This window comes from Stenella coeruleoalba (genome assembly GCF_951394435.1).
Source record: "Stenella coeruleoalba genome assembly, chromosome: 5".
Lineage (NCBI taxonomy): Eukaryota > Metazoa > Chordata > Mammalia > Artiodactyla > Delphinidae > Stenella > Stenella coeruleoalba.
Window position 1 is genome coordinate 129,489,667 of NC_137150.1, and position 14,058 is coordinate 129,503,724.

General features: G+C 38.3%; 1 protein-coding gene across 12 annotated transcripts in view; it reads right to left on the reverse strand.

The window, feature by feature from the left end:
* Positions 1 to 14,058, reverse strand: part of GRIK1 (glutamate ionotropic receptor kainate type subunit 1) — a gene marked incomplete at both ends in the record, with an annotated part of 424,965 nt that overhangs the window by 121,538 nt on the left and 289,369 nt on the right. For all 12 annotated transcript variants that reach the window (XM_079921721.1, XM_079921731.1, XM_079921727.1 and 9 more), the window contains 2 exons: positions 5,743 to 5,916; positions 9,144 to 9,197. In XM_079921721.1, coding sequence (XP_079777847.1) covers positions 5,743 to 5,916; positions 9,144 to 9,197 — 228 coding nt within the window. The remainder of the gene's footprint in view (positions 1 to 5,742; positions 5,917 to 9,143; positions 9,198 to 14,058) is intronic.

The following is a 14,058-nucleotide window of genomic DNA, read 5'->3' on the forward strand; positions in this document are numbered from 1 at the left end:
TAAGGATGAGGACTAAAAACATGATATGGCCCTATGGAGTCTTCACATTTTTCTGCCTGCCTGGTATGTAACTGTTGTTGGAGAAAGCTAGAGGAGATAGGGAGACCTAGTCTTTGGAAAGCAAATGAGCAAAAAGTATAGATTTCCCATTTTCTTTCCAAATTTAGAAACGTTCTCACTAACCTGATATGGATAGACAAGTCAGTTCTCTAGGAGGGAAATACTTTAAAATAATACCTCATCCCCCTCATTTCCTTTCTTTCATGGTGTTAACATTTTCCTCTATTACAATGCAAATATCTCACCCACAGCATAGAGCTAACAGAAATTTGCCTCAGTATGAATTAGCTGGTTTCCCTCTTTTCTGAGACATGCCTCTTGAACTGATGAGGATTCTGATAAGGGTGGGAGGACTAGTGTTTTGCCTACATGAGCCCTGCTAGGTAGCAAAAGCTGGTGGGTGTGGATGCTTCTGAGGGAATGAAAGTGCTAGGAGAGGTGGTGAGCACGCAGAAAGTAGGGGAGAGCAACTCAAGAGAGAGTTGGGGTTTAGAAACACATTGTAGAAGGTAGCAAAGATATCACCATGTACTCACAGTCTAGAAATTCAGTAATTAGGACTGCAGTTCTGACATGTCCAGTGAGGACTGACCCAGAAGTTGGCATATTGTGAGCCTCAATGAGTATTTACCAGCTTTTGAGAAAGACAGGAATAGAGGAAAGAGAACTATATGTGGAGTTGGAAAACAGGCCTGAGTGATGCTACTGGTCATACAAGGTCACATATGTCCCAGGGAATAAGCCACCTTGGGCTATATGTGCAAACTGAGGAATGTGTCTCTTGTAAATAAATGGATTCTGGCTTCAATAAGACAGAATAATAATTCTGCCTCTGTATTTCAGAATGTCTTTTGTTCTTCTTTGATTGACTACAAATTGGCAGAACAGCAGGTATCATCAAGTAAATTCAATTCTATGTCCTAAAGGCTTTATATATGTTATCTGATATCTGTAAAGTATTATGATAGAGATTTACAGATGAGCTAGGAGGTTCAGAAAGACTAAATAATTTAGGTTATTTAGTTATTCAGGGATATAGCAAAGACTAAAAACTAGGTTTTCCTTATCTGGAAAGATCTTGCTTTTTCTACTGAATCTCACTGCCTATTGTCTTTCATCACAAGGGTAACAGTGGACACTCAGAGTGGACACTAAAGTTGGACACTCAAAGTGGTCTTCTCTGTGGATCATTATAGGAAAGACTTAGATGTAAGATAAGGGTACTGACTTAACTACTCATCGTGAGTGCATTTGAAGAACTGGGAAGGCAGATGACATCGATGTTTTGCTGTTCCCATGACTGCAGTATTGAATCATACACAATTTTAGGTTCAAAATCAGAGAAGACTCCATCTGAGAATGGGCCACTCAATTACTCTAGTCTATCCTCAAAAGCCAATAGATCAAATTAGCCCAAATGCTGAGAGAAATTTAAACATAGAGAAAAGGAATGAAGTAGATTTTACAAAATCACTCTAAACTTCAAGAAAGTTAATTAACATTTTGGTTGATAAAACACTTTTTAATATCTCAAGATGTTTTCAAATAATGAGTTTCACTATTTTTGAACTCTATTGACTCGGTAACAGTCTTCTTAACTCAATTTTAACCCTGTTTTTGGTTTTTTTTTTTTTTGCGGTACGCAGGCCTCTCACTGTTGTGGCCTCTCCCGTTGCGGAGTACAGGCTCTGGATGCGCAGGCTCAACGGCCATGGCTCACGGGCCCAGCTGCTCCGCTGCATGTGGGATCTTCCCAGACTGGGGCACGAACCCTTGTCCCCTGTATCGGCAGGTGGACTCTCAACCACTGAGCCACCAGGGAAGCCCGTAACCCTGTCTTTTAAAGTCAATATTTTTTCTCTAATTAAATTTATGTTTCTTAAATCTGAAGTCAAAATTTTGGGGCTTAGACATGGCCTACTTCTTCTTGTTTTCAGATTTGGATGTGTTTTGACATAATACTATTCTTTGAGGATATTTTTAGTGTATGACGTTCTAAGAAATTCTTAATAGTTAAAACTTTGAAGAGGAAAATAGATAAGCAGGTGGAAAGTAAAAATACATAAGTTAGAAAAATTCCTATATTATATATTCGTATGTGCATCTGTGTATGTATGCGGCACACAGAAAAATATGACTATAAAGGGCTACAGGGAAATTCACTTTGGAGAATGGTGGGATAATGCGTGTGATTTAGGAGAAAGAAATTCCATTATAGTAGGGTATTACTTAAATATTAATGGTGGTTAGTCTATGGCTAATTTTTCAAATAATATTATTACTTTAGAATAATCTATTTACTAATCATGTCCATTTCTCATTTATAGACGCTCTCTTTGAACTTTTGCAGTATTATTTCTGACCTACATGAATATTTTTCATTTAATATCTTGAGTCTTAGTAGACCTCAATTCATATTTATTTAGCACATTAATTCCTGTATTAAATACATATTTATTGAAGATCTGCTCTGTGCCAGCCCTTTCCTAGTGCTGGGAATAGAGCAGAACATGAAAAGACAAAATCTCCAGCTTCATGGAGTTTATGTTGTTATAGGGGATGACAACGAACAAATATAAATATACGTATTGTCATAAGGGCTACAGAGAAAGGTAAAGCAGGTTAGGGGAGGGGGAATAACAGGAAGGGGACTACTATATTAGGTAGCAGGTTCATAGAAGGGCTCTCCGGTGAGGTAGCATTTGAGCAAACCTGAAGAAGGGAAGGTTCTAGGCGATGGAAGCAGCAAATCCTGGAGGTGCAAAAATGAATGGAATGCTGGACCTGAGATATATAGGCCCAGTGGAATTGAAAGCAAAGGACTTTTTAATTTTAAGGTAGAGAAGAAAGAGTTTGAGTACAGAGGCAATTTGAGAACAAAGACCTGTTAGCGCTGGGCCCGGGCTTGGGGACTTGAGGTGTGCTCTCTTGACTCAATGATCAGTCCGTTGGATGCCCTTATACTTGTCCTTTAACCTTTCTGTGACTCTGTTTCTATATCCCCAAATTAGCCACCTCTACTAGAAGCCAAAAGGAAACAGTGAACTGCAAAATGGACTCTTTGGATAAATAAAGGTCAACACTATGCTTCACAGGATCAATTTCAAGGCTCTATCTTGAAATGACGATGGGATCCGACTACTAGTGGGCAGCTGAGTGCTACCACTGTTTTCGACTAATAATGTCATGCCCTAATATAGCTACTGTACCCAATTTTAGAGCAACCTGGTGAGCCACCGTCTTCTGTCCTAATAAATCCCCATTTCCTTTTTATAGTTTATTATAATAACAATAACAGCAATAATAACAGAGACCCCTCTGGTTAGATGAAAAGACAATGAGAAACTCTAGACTGAATGGGATCTCTCATCCACTGGGAACTTGGCTCTGCCATGCTTCGTGTCCACAGGACCGCTGGGCCTGATTGGGTGAGAATGGAATGGCTCTATCTCCCTCATTCAGTGGTTTGCCTCATCTCAGTCAATATGTACAAACTGTTGTGTCAGCTCAGTATAACTGAAGGGAACAGGCACTTCTTTGCTACATTAAGCCATACTTGTGATGAATATTTGATGTTTGTTGCGAATCCACAATCTGTGTTAATATAGCTCCAAACTATAACTCTTTTAGACGTACATACCAAGCATAGGTAAAAACCTCATCCTGTGATAGAGATCTTGTTTGGGAGGTGGGGTTGGGGTATGGGCAGAAGATTTTGAATCATATTTGAACACACTGGAATTATAAATCCAGCAGGAAACCCCCCCCCAAAATTAGCACCTCTTTCTCTCTCGCTCACTCGCTCCCTCTCCCTCCTTTTCTCTCTCTTTCTTTAGCTTTTCTTCTTCCTTTTCAGAAGTCTACTATTTCCCTGGGTATTCTCTACTTACTCTTATTCAAAGCAATGTTTCAAATCATCTTAAGACTCATTTGTACCAAAATGCTTTCTATCATTATCTTTCAGATCTCTTTGTGTATTTTGAGTTATTTCAGGTTTAAAAAAACAGAGACCTTGAACATGGGATCCTCCAGAACCACTTCATTTATTCTTTTTTGTCATTTGTACCTCATTTAAAGAAGGTAGGAAAAGAAGAGAAATCTCAAGTTTATTTCTATGTGCGATGATACCTTTCAGTTACCAGTAAATTGCATCTTAAAAGCAATAGTGTTTCTCCTGATGATGGGAACAGAGAATGAAATACTATGTCAATTTGAAATGCTATTACCTGCCCACATTCCCAATATCTTTTCCTTTGGATGACACTGTTCCGGCACAGAAATCTTTTTTTTTTTTTTTTCCTGCAATTTTCTTCCATCACACAGGGAGCTTCATTAGAGAAGTGCATTTGACAACAAGAGACAAATGATGTTAGTGAGAAGCTCTCTGACGAGGCAGTTTGCAATTTATCTGTTCAGCAGAGTACCTGTCTCTCCTTAGGAGGCAGGCTTGGCATCTGCTTCGAGAGCGACATATGGCTGGTATAAAGCACTGTCAGTGTCTGCAGAGGTGTACCTCCATGTACCCAGGACGGGAAGAATGTGAACACACCAACTTTATGGAAATCCAGATTTTTCCACATGCACTTCTGCTTGCTGAGATGTAGCAGAAGTGAGAAAGGCAAGCTGGTTCTGCAGAACCTTTATAGGCAGCTTGCTCCTCTCTTTCCCTCCCTCCTTCCCAAGGTCACTTTCCCAGGGGCAACCCTCTCCCCACTTACCCTTGCTTTTGTTTATGCTTTGTCTCCATTTGGCTGATAGTGGTGGCTACACCTGTTAACTTTTTTATCTGAGGCCATTACTCTCAGGAAGCTGAAAATAGCAGTTTTTGATAGTAGCCATGCACAGGCTTTCAAAATAGTAGTCCCTATATATGAACCTTCAAGTTGTGAACTTTCAAAGATTCAAATGTGTGTTTCATCAACTTCAGGCATGAATGAAATTGCAGTTTTCCCTCCGTCTCCTATTGCTGATGATCTGTCAGCTCTACCATCTCCCACCTCCTCTCCCATCTCCAGTCAGTAACTCTTCTTGCCTGTTCACTCGATGCCAGCCCCTGGATGCCAGCTGTTGGACTGTACTACTGTACTTTTCAAGGTACTGTACTGTAAGATTAAAAATGTTTCCTTTATTTTTTGTGTTTGTTTGTTTTCTATGTATTATTTCTGTGAAAAGTATTATAAATCTATTATAGTACAGTATTATATAGCCTATTGTGTTAGCTGGGTACCAAGGCAAACTTTGTTGGACTTACGAACAAATTGGACTTACGAACGTGCTCTTGGAAGGGAACTCGTTCATATGTAGGGAACTTACTGTACATAAAATGTTTCCTCCTCTTCTCATACAAGTCAAGGCACAGGTTATAACACTTTTCCTCTCACTATGAAAAGCATATGAGATTCTTTTTTTTTTTTCGGTACGCGGGCCTCTCACTGTTGTGGCCTCTCCCATTGCGGAGCACAGGCTCCGGACGCGCAGGCTCAGCGGTCATGGCTCACGGGCACAGCCGCTCCGCGGCATGTGGGATCTTCCCGGACTGGGGCACGAACCCGTGTCCCCTGCATCGGCAGGTGGACTCTCAACCACTGCACCACCAGGGAAGCCCAAGCATATGAGATTCTTAACCTAACCTCTAAGGAAATCAAACATCATCTCAAATGATTTTATTTTAAAACTACTTACTGTCATCATGCCATCCAAAAGGCCAGTCCCAGGTCTGGGTGGGGCCTGCAGTCTCTCCATGGACCACTTCTCAATGATGGATGACACGTGAGGATTGTCAACATTAAGCAGCCGAAACCCGGTCATATTTACACCACTGTACCTATAGAGTTCCAGATCTAAAGCAAATAAGTCCTGCACAGTATTAAAAATGATAAAAGTAGAAAGAGTTAACATTTTCTGTGCTCTTTAGGCAAAAGAGAACTAATGATTGTAGAAGCAACAAATGATTAAAACAAGAATGGCAGCCATCATCACACTGGTTCTATAAAAGAACATTTCCTCTTGTTTTTCACTTGCATGCTGCCTGACAAACTCTAAGTAATTAGTTTTCATTTTCATCCTTTTTTCTTTTTTTTTTTTTTGCAATACCGTTAAAGTTGGTATAAACCAAGAACAAGAATTTAGCTGCCAATAATTAGTATGCCCTTGGGAACAGGATGTGACATTCTGAGAAGCTAGAGAATTCTGTTCCTAGGATATAGTCTTTGGGGAATTGAAAGGGATCTTTGTGTCCATTTGATTCACTGCTTTTATTTTCTAGATGAGGAAACTGTGGTTCTGAGTTGTGATGTGACTGGTCTGAGAATGATTCACTTGTCAGTGGTAGTACCACCCTTCTCCCTCAAAACTTGCTGCCCCAGGCTGCCTTGAATCTTGCAAAGGAGGTGAAGTTTGGAACTTGCATATACATTTGATGGAAAGATAACTCTCAGCAAAAAAGAAAAAAGAAAAAAAAAACATTCCCTTGCTCACTGAAAATAACCTATGTCCCATATAATGAGAGCATAAAGAATGCCTGGGGCAAATAAGTCCTGAGCAATATTAAAAATGATAAAAGTAGAAAGAGTTAGCATTTTCACAAGCTTAGAATAAGAACCAAAGTGTTCTCTTCAGAGAATAAACTGGAGCCTATGGTTGTGTTGATGTATCTTAACAGTAGTATTTGTTCCCTTTTAGATAATGATGCAGGGAAAAAACTTGAACCCACTCTAGTATTTTCCATTACAGGTGAAGCTGAGTGTAAACCAGAAGTTTATGTTGACTCATATTTAAAATAGACTTAAGTGATTATTTCAACTTTTTCCTGTAAAGAAATGTTAGACACTAAAACATATCATTAAAATATCTCACATTTATGAATAAACCAAACTTTCAAAATAGCATTTAACAGTTAATAAAAGAGAAAAACTTCCATAAAAGTTACTTATCAATGTAACTGCTTTATGAAAGAACAATACAAAACAGTACATTATTTTTGATGATAGTGGTTACTAAAGAGAAGTAGCTTCAGAAACACTCCATGATTTATATGTGCAGAAGATGCATATAGATTTATTATTTTGAATAACTCTTTTCTACATCACTAGTTCTTCCCAAGATAACTTTGGATTAGACTGTAGAACTATAAGAATGCACCTCTGAACTCGCTCATGTAAGAAAAAGTATACTGCCTTTTAAATTGTTATATTTATTTCCCTTGCATTAACTAATTTTTTCTTTAAGTTTCATTAATACTCATGAGCAAGAGTGGTAGGAATATAAAAGCAAAGCATGGCAGAATGCAGATAAAACCAAAGGAAATTGCTTAAAGAAGCAAATTTAAAGAATAAGACCCAAGGAAGAATGATTCCTTTAGCACACTCAATGAATAGAAGGTAAGTTACTCAAGATACAGGGGGTTCAGACAGAAACTTCCAGGATGCATATTGAATCCCTTATTAATTCAACAGTACAAAAATACAATGTGCTAAAATGGATACATTAAGCATGTGCAAAATTAGCTTGGTTTCCAAATTGTTTCTATGCAATATACAATATGGAAAATTTGAGGCCCAATTTTCAACATCCCCTTGTTAGTGGAGGTTGAGGAAAGAAAGAGTGTGAGGGCAACTGGTTTGTCCTTCCATTGAAGACCAACCTTCTTAGGTTTCTTTGTTTATATTTTTCTCAAACTTCAATGAAGCTAACTCAACTGGTGTGTACACCTGGGAAGGATAGGAAGTTCTAAGGCAGATGGCAATCTCACCTTGAGTAAGACCTACGTGTTCATGGTGATGGGGAAAGGACCATATTTGTGATCAGAGTAAGATACTTTCCAGTTCTCAGGGTCTCCCTCAACTGTTCTGACAGAGGACCTGATCAGGATGTCAATGAAGGAGGGAAGACCACGGAAACTTTAGTTCAGGAATTTCTGCCCTGCATCCCACTCCCTAGCTCCAAGCTCAGGAGCAGTGATAATTTTGACAACTGCCCCAAAGCATTTGTCTCATGGCATCCTCTGCAACCCTTCATGCTCTTAGAAATACTTGAGTTAGGAGTTGAATTTACTACTTCTAGAAGTATGTGTATGGTAGCTGCCTGATCCTTGTTCCAAATTCTTTGATTTCCCTAACGTACTAGCCTGCCTTGCCAGTTTTATTTGGTAAAATGATACTCTTACTGAATCTCCCAAAATCTGGGTAGATTTTAGTCGACACACTTTTATAGGTTAGAAACGGAGGTTGGCTCTGTATTTTCTTCTCACGTAAAAGAGTGGAGTGTATGTGTTGGGAGGGGTGTGTTGTGTGTGTGTGTGTGTGTGTGTGTGTGTGTGTGGCGAGAACTATCACATCATTTTGATTTGTTAACTGCCTGAATCATTCTCCTTGATCTGATAATCTGTCAAAATTTAAAGTTGTATAGTTTCTTTTGAATTTCTCCAGCTTAGAGCCATGATTTTTCTTATGATGAAAAATGTTCAATGTGGAAAGCATCTCCCAAGCTCTTTATCTTGACGGTCTTCAAAACACCTGACAGGTGAACCTTGGCTAATCCAGCTATCCACTGGACACAGGTGGGGAAATCACGTCAGATCAAAGAATGCCAAGATACACTTCAGTGTGCCCTCTAATGTATATAGAAAATGTAGATGATTCTTCTTTATTAATAGTTTGTACTTTGGCAGTTTCTATTTAATGAAAGCTTGATTTGAATTCCTTTCTGGGTGCACTTGCATTGATGCTAGTTAAGAAAGGAAAAAGAAAGAAAGAAAGAAAGAAAGAAAGAAAGAAAGAAAGAAAGAAAGAAAGAAAGAAAGAAAGAAAGAAAGAAAAAGAAAAAGGGAAGGAAGGAAAGAAGGAAGGAAGGAAGGAAATAAAGAAGAAAGAAAGAAACAAAGAAAGAAAGGGAAAGAAAGAATGAAAGAAAGAAAGAAAGGAAGGAAGACACCTGCTGTTCAGCATTTCTGGATTTAGAGGGTTCTTAGGAAAGTAAAACAAATCTCCATGACAATAACTTGCCTTGACACTGGTGGGGCTGACTTAAAAATAACTGAAGATTTTTTTTATAGTGTGGAATACATTTCCACCAGATATGCTTACCAGGGTTGTGAAAAAGTAATGATAGTACTCAGTCATCATGCCCATGAACAGGATCTGCAAAAGAGAAATAAGAGAAGAATCAGGAACAGAATTATAATAAGAAATAGGTAATTAGTAGGTTGACTGCAATAGCTTGGAGGCATAGAATAGGAAGGGGCTTTGGAAATCCATAGACCAAGTAGATCAGAAACCTGAGACAAACCAATTATTGATGTGGAGCTAGGATCCAGGCCACTGACCTCCATCCAATGCACTTTCAGTATGCTATGTTTGACCTTCATGGAAGTAATTGATCTGACGATCAAATTTAAAAATAGTTTATGCTCAACAAATTTTATATCTGGAGTTGTCCATAATGGCAGAGAGTTTTGCCTTTCCTACTCCCTGGGTTTCTGAGTAATCCTATGCTTAGATATATATTTTATTGATCTCCTTAGCTTTAGTACTTATCATAATGCCTCAGAGTAAAACTCATTAAATGTTAAATTGGCAATACTGATATGTAGATATATTTGAATGAGGATTTATAAATATGTATATCTCGGAAACCCTTCTCTCTACCCCTTTTCCATCTTATCCCATAGAGTGAGTAGGGGAAGAGAGGATTGTTTATAGATAGAAGGATGGGGACTATTTTTATACCAAGTCTCTCTGCCTCTTAATTCTGAGTCTGTTACCTAATTGGGACCCTGACAGTTCCAAACATCCTGTGTATATTGTCTTTATTTGGTGGGGAGGGGCAAGAAGGAGGTAGACAGAAAGGACAGGGGTTCTAGGTAGAGATAGTTTCTTAAAACTGTGATCTTACTTTTGGATTCCTGAAAATGGTGTCCACTGAGAAGAAACAGTTGCAAATGCTTTGGAGATAAGATATTGTCATCAATCTTTTAAATCAAGAGTATCACCTTCCTTGGTGCAGGTCACAAAGGACTGTTTAAGTGCTGTATTTTTGGTATTTGCATAGAAATGAATGCAGAAGACTCAGAAATGAAACTTTCAAGACAGTTCCCCCACAACTCTGATATATTCTGGATGCAAATGAAAATCCCCTCTGGAGGTTTTAAAATCAGATATTCTTAGGCTCCATCCCAGAGACATCCAGAATTAGAATTTCTGAGAGTGGAGCTTCTGTATTTCACAGCAGTGGCTGATAATCACTGCTTTATGGAAAACATGTCCATTTGCATTAAGGAACAAGGACTTTCATAACTTCAGTTGAAAAGATGGATTGAAAAGATTCTTCAGAAAAGCAACACAAGTTATTGAAGTTCTTATAAGGTGTCTAAGATATGTAAACTAGAATGATTTTACATGAAAGGGGATAAAAAATGGAGAGGGTATTTGGAGATGGCATGTAACATACATGAGCACAGATCTGACACTTCTTATGCCCTCTCTGCTAACATGGAAACCAGAGGAATATTTGGTGAAATTGTAATGTCATGAAGGCAAGAAAAATGACAGGAAACTCTCTCTATGAATCATAAGCCCACAGTATGTAAGTCATTCCTATGGTGATAACAAGACCAGGTGCACAAAAGGATTTTTAAAAGGGTAGGATTGCTTTAGGGCCATCAATAACATTGAAAATCATGCGTGGTGAGCTCTTATTAGCTGGTCTTTTATATCACTGGAGCATAAAGAGCTAACCTGCTGAGGCCAGTCAGGAATTCAATTTTTCATTTAGGTTGTTAGTATAATTGCAGGCAAGACTATCTCTTAAAAGGGAACTGGAAAGTTTTATGTCAAGATATAGACCTGGACACTGGGGTTTAAAATATTGTTGCTGAAAAAACACAAAGGCACCTGAGTTTCCAGCTTTTCACATGGGCTAATTTTTCTTTTTAAACTTTATTGTGGGGGCATTTGATCACCATTTGAGAGTATAGGCTTTTTTTTTAAGCAACCATTCAACTAATTATTATTATTTATAATTTCTGGAAGCAAATATTCATTTGATATGTCTGTTACTTAATGTTAGAAAAGAGTCATGCAGATGCAGTGAATAAATAACTAATGGACCTGCTTTTGTAGCAGAAAGAATCCTTGGGACTTCCAGATACACTTTTTATTTGATATACTAGAAAAGTACCCCTTCTTGACTTTCCTACCTACTGCCTGGGTCAGTGCTTCCTGGTTCTTCCCTTGAATTTCCTAGAAATGAAAATTAAGAAAAAAGTATAGTCATGGATCACTGAGCTGTCAATTTTATGGACTCTCTAGGACATGGGTGAATGAGAAATTTTTAGATAGAAATAAAGCCAAGAGCACCAAAGCTCTTTATAATGGTTTGTAGACTGGTTGGGATTGGCTGCTCTGCTGTCAAATGGTAGTATACTTTATACTTTATAGCATTCACACCACGATTCTCTCTGCATGTTGGTATTTCAGCTAAAAGTCATTAACGGTTTACGAAAATGTCATATCAAGATAAATGTCAGTTTTTCAAATAGTGTAATCATGATATGGGGATTTTTAAATGGTTCTTTGCAAAACTGACTTTTTATTAACAAACACTACCTTGTTTGAATTTTGTTTACTGTATTTTGCTGGATTGACCAGGAGGCACTGACTTAGGCAGTGTACACTTTACCAAGACAGTATTACTAGGAACTAGTTTTGGCTCTATTTAAATCATTTTTAATGGTGCAAAACACATCACATCACACACACTAATAAGTAATAAATGTGGCTGTCAATACTATTTGTACTGATGGCACGTTCCCCTTAATTGCTTCCACCAATACTTTAATAATGGTTGTTTCCTAACAGAATTATTCTTACTAAATATCCACTTGAAACCTTATTATTGACATAGATTGATAGACTGTAAAAACCTAGCCCTTTCAATAACATTTTATATCTATAGTAGGGATGTATTGAATACCTATTAGTCTTCTTGATTTTGGAAGACCCATAGCGTGGACTTCATTAGTGCCATTTCCAATTTTCCAATGTGATGTGATTGTATTTCCTGCCCCCTTGTGATCGGGTGGAGCCATGCACTGGTTTTGGCCAAGGAAGTGGGAAAGATACTGACATATGTCACCCTCCAGAGATCTCACTCACCCTGACAGGTGACTACCATGATTATCAGTGCCAGACAAGCCATTTTTTTGTTTTTGTTTTGTTTCTCTGAATAAATACAATTGTCTGTTTTATGAATACTTCAAGGTATGTCATGACTTTCTTTTGATTACTAGAGACTTTAGGGTCAAAATTGTGGGTCCTCCATTAGCAGCTACTCAGGAACATAGGGTATATATTCTACGTGCTAATGCCATTCAGCTTTATGTTTTTCTTTAACTTTTCCCTTGGTACCAACTCTGTCCCCTTCTTAAAAAATATTTATGACTTTTTTCAAATGTATTTTTCTAGGCTGCTTCAGTTCTTTGTATAATAAAGATATAACATGAATAAATTATCATGGTTGGGAGAAGCGGAATATTTTTTTTTCCATAAAGAGAGATGAAGTATTCAGATCTGATATAGCTGGGTTGGGTTAGGGTAACAAAAAGGCCTCTAACAAAATACCATTCATAGTTAATCATATTCTATGTCCTTGCAGAATCAATGATAAGAACTCAAAAGTTCTTGTAGATGATGGTGGTTCATTTTACATGTCAACTTTACTGGGCCGAGGGGTGCCCAGATTAAACGTTATTTATGGATGTGTCTGTGAGGCTGTTTCCAGATGAAATAAGCTTTTGAGAGAGCAGATGACTCTTCCCAATATGGTGGGCATCATCCAATCCACTGAGAGCTTGATTAGAATAAAGAGGCAGAGAAAGAAGGAATTCACCCCTTTTCCTTCCTGCCTGACTGCCTAAGCTGGGACTTTGGCTTTCTCCTGCCCTTTGACTGAGATTTTCACCACTGACTCTTCTGATTTTCAAGCCTATAGTTTCAGACTGTAATTACACCACAGCATTTTTGGGTCTCTAGCTTGCAAATGGCAGACTGTGGGCCTTCTCAGCCTCCATAGTTAAGTAAATCAATTCTTCATAATAAATCTCTTCATATATATTTCCTATGGGTTCTGTTTCTCTGGAGAACCCTGGCTAATACAGAGAACAATACCCAAATACTGAAAGTCCTACATACTCTGCATACGTATGATATTCCTTTCTATCTAGATAACACAATCCTTAAACGAGTGAAGGGAAGAGAGGCTGACACCTACGTGAAGGCTTTCTCTGTATTATGCTATTATGGAAATGCCACAGACTATTCTATTGTTTCAGTGGCTAGAAAATAATTACTGTTTTCTTTCTTTTGTAGTCAAAATGAATCATCAGAAAGCAGAATAAAACTCATTGGCATCTTTACTCCTGTCCTGCCCCCTACGTTCATCAGACCATTTTTTTTTTTTAGATTCCAGATATATGTGTTAGCATATGGTATTTGTTTTTCTCCTTCTGACTTACTTCACTCTGTATGACAGACTCTAGGTCCATCCACCTCACTACAAATAACTCAGTTTTGAGAATGGACTTGAGGACACAGGGAGGGGGAAGGGGAAGCTGGGACGAAGTGAGAGAGTGGCATGGACATATATACACTATCAAATGTAAAATAGATAGCTAGTGGGGAGCAGCTGCATAGCACAGGGAGATCAGCTCGGTGCTTTGTGACCACCTAGAGGGGTGGGATAGGGAGGGTGGGAGGGAGACGCTAGAAGGAGGGGATATGGAGATATATGTATACATATAGCTGATTCACTTTGTTGTACAGCAGAAACTAACACACCATTGTAAAGCAATTATACTCTAATAAGCATGCTAAAAAAAAAAAAAGAACTCATTGACAGTTGACTCTTGGAAGGACAACTCTAATGACCCCACTGTTATCAAGGTTCTCTGAAGCACTGTTGTTCATTAACTATCATGTCTCCACATTTGCCCAGCTGTTCTCT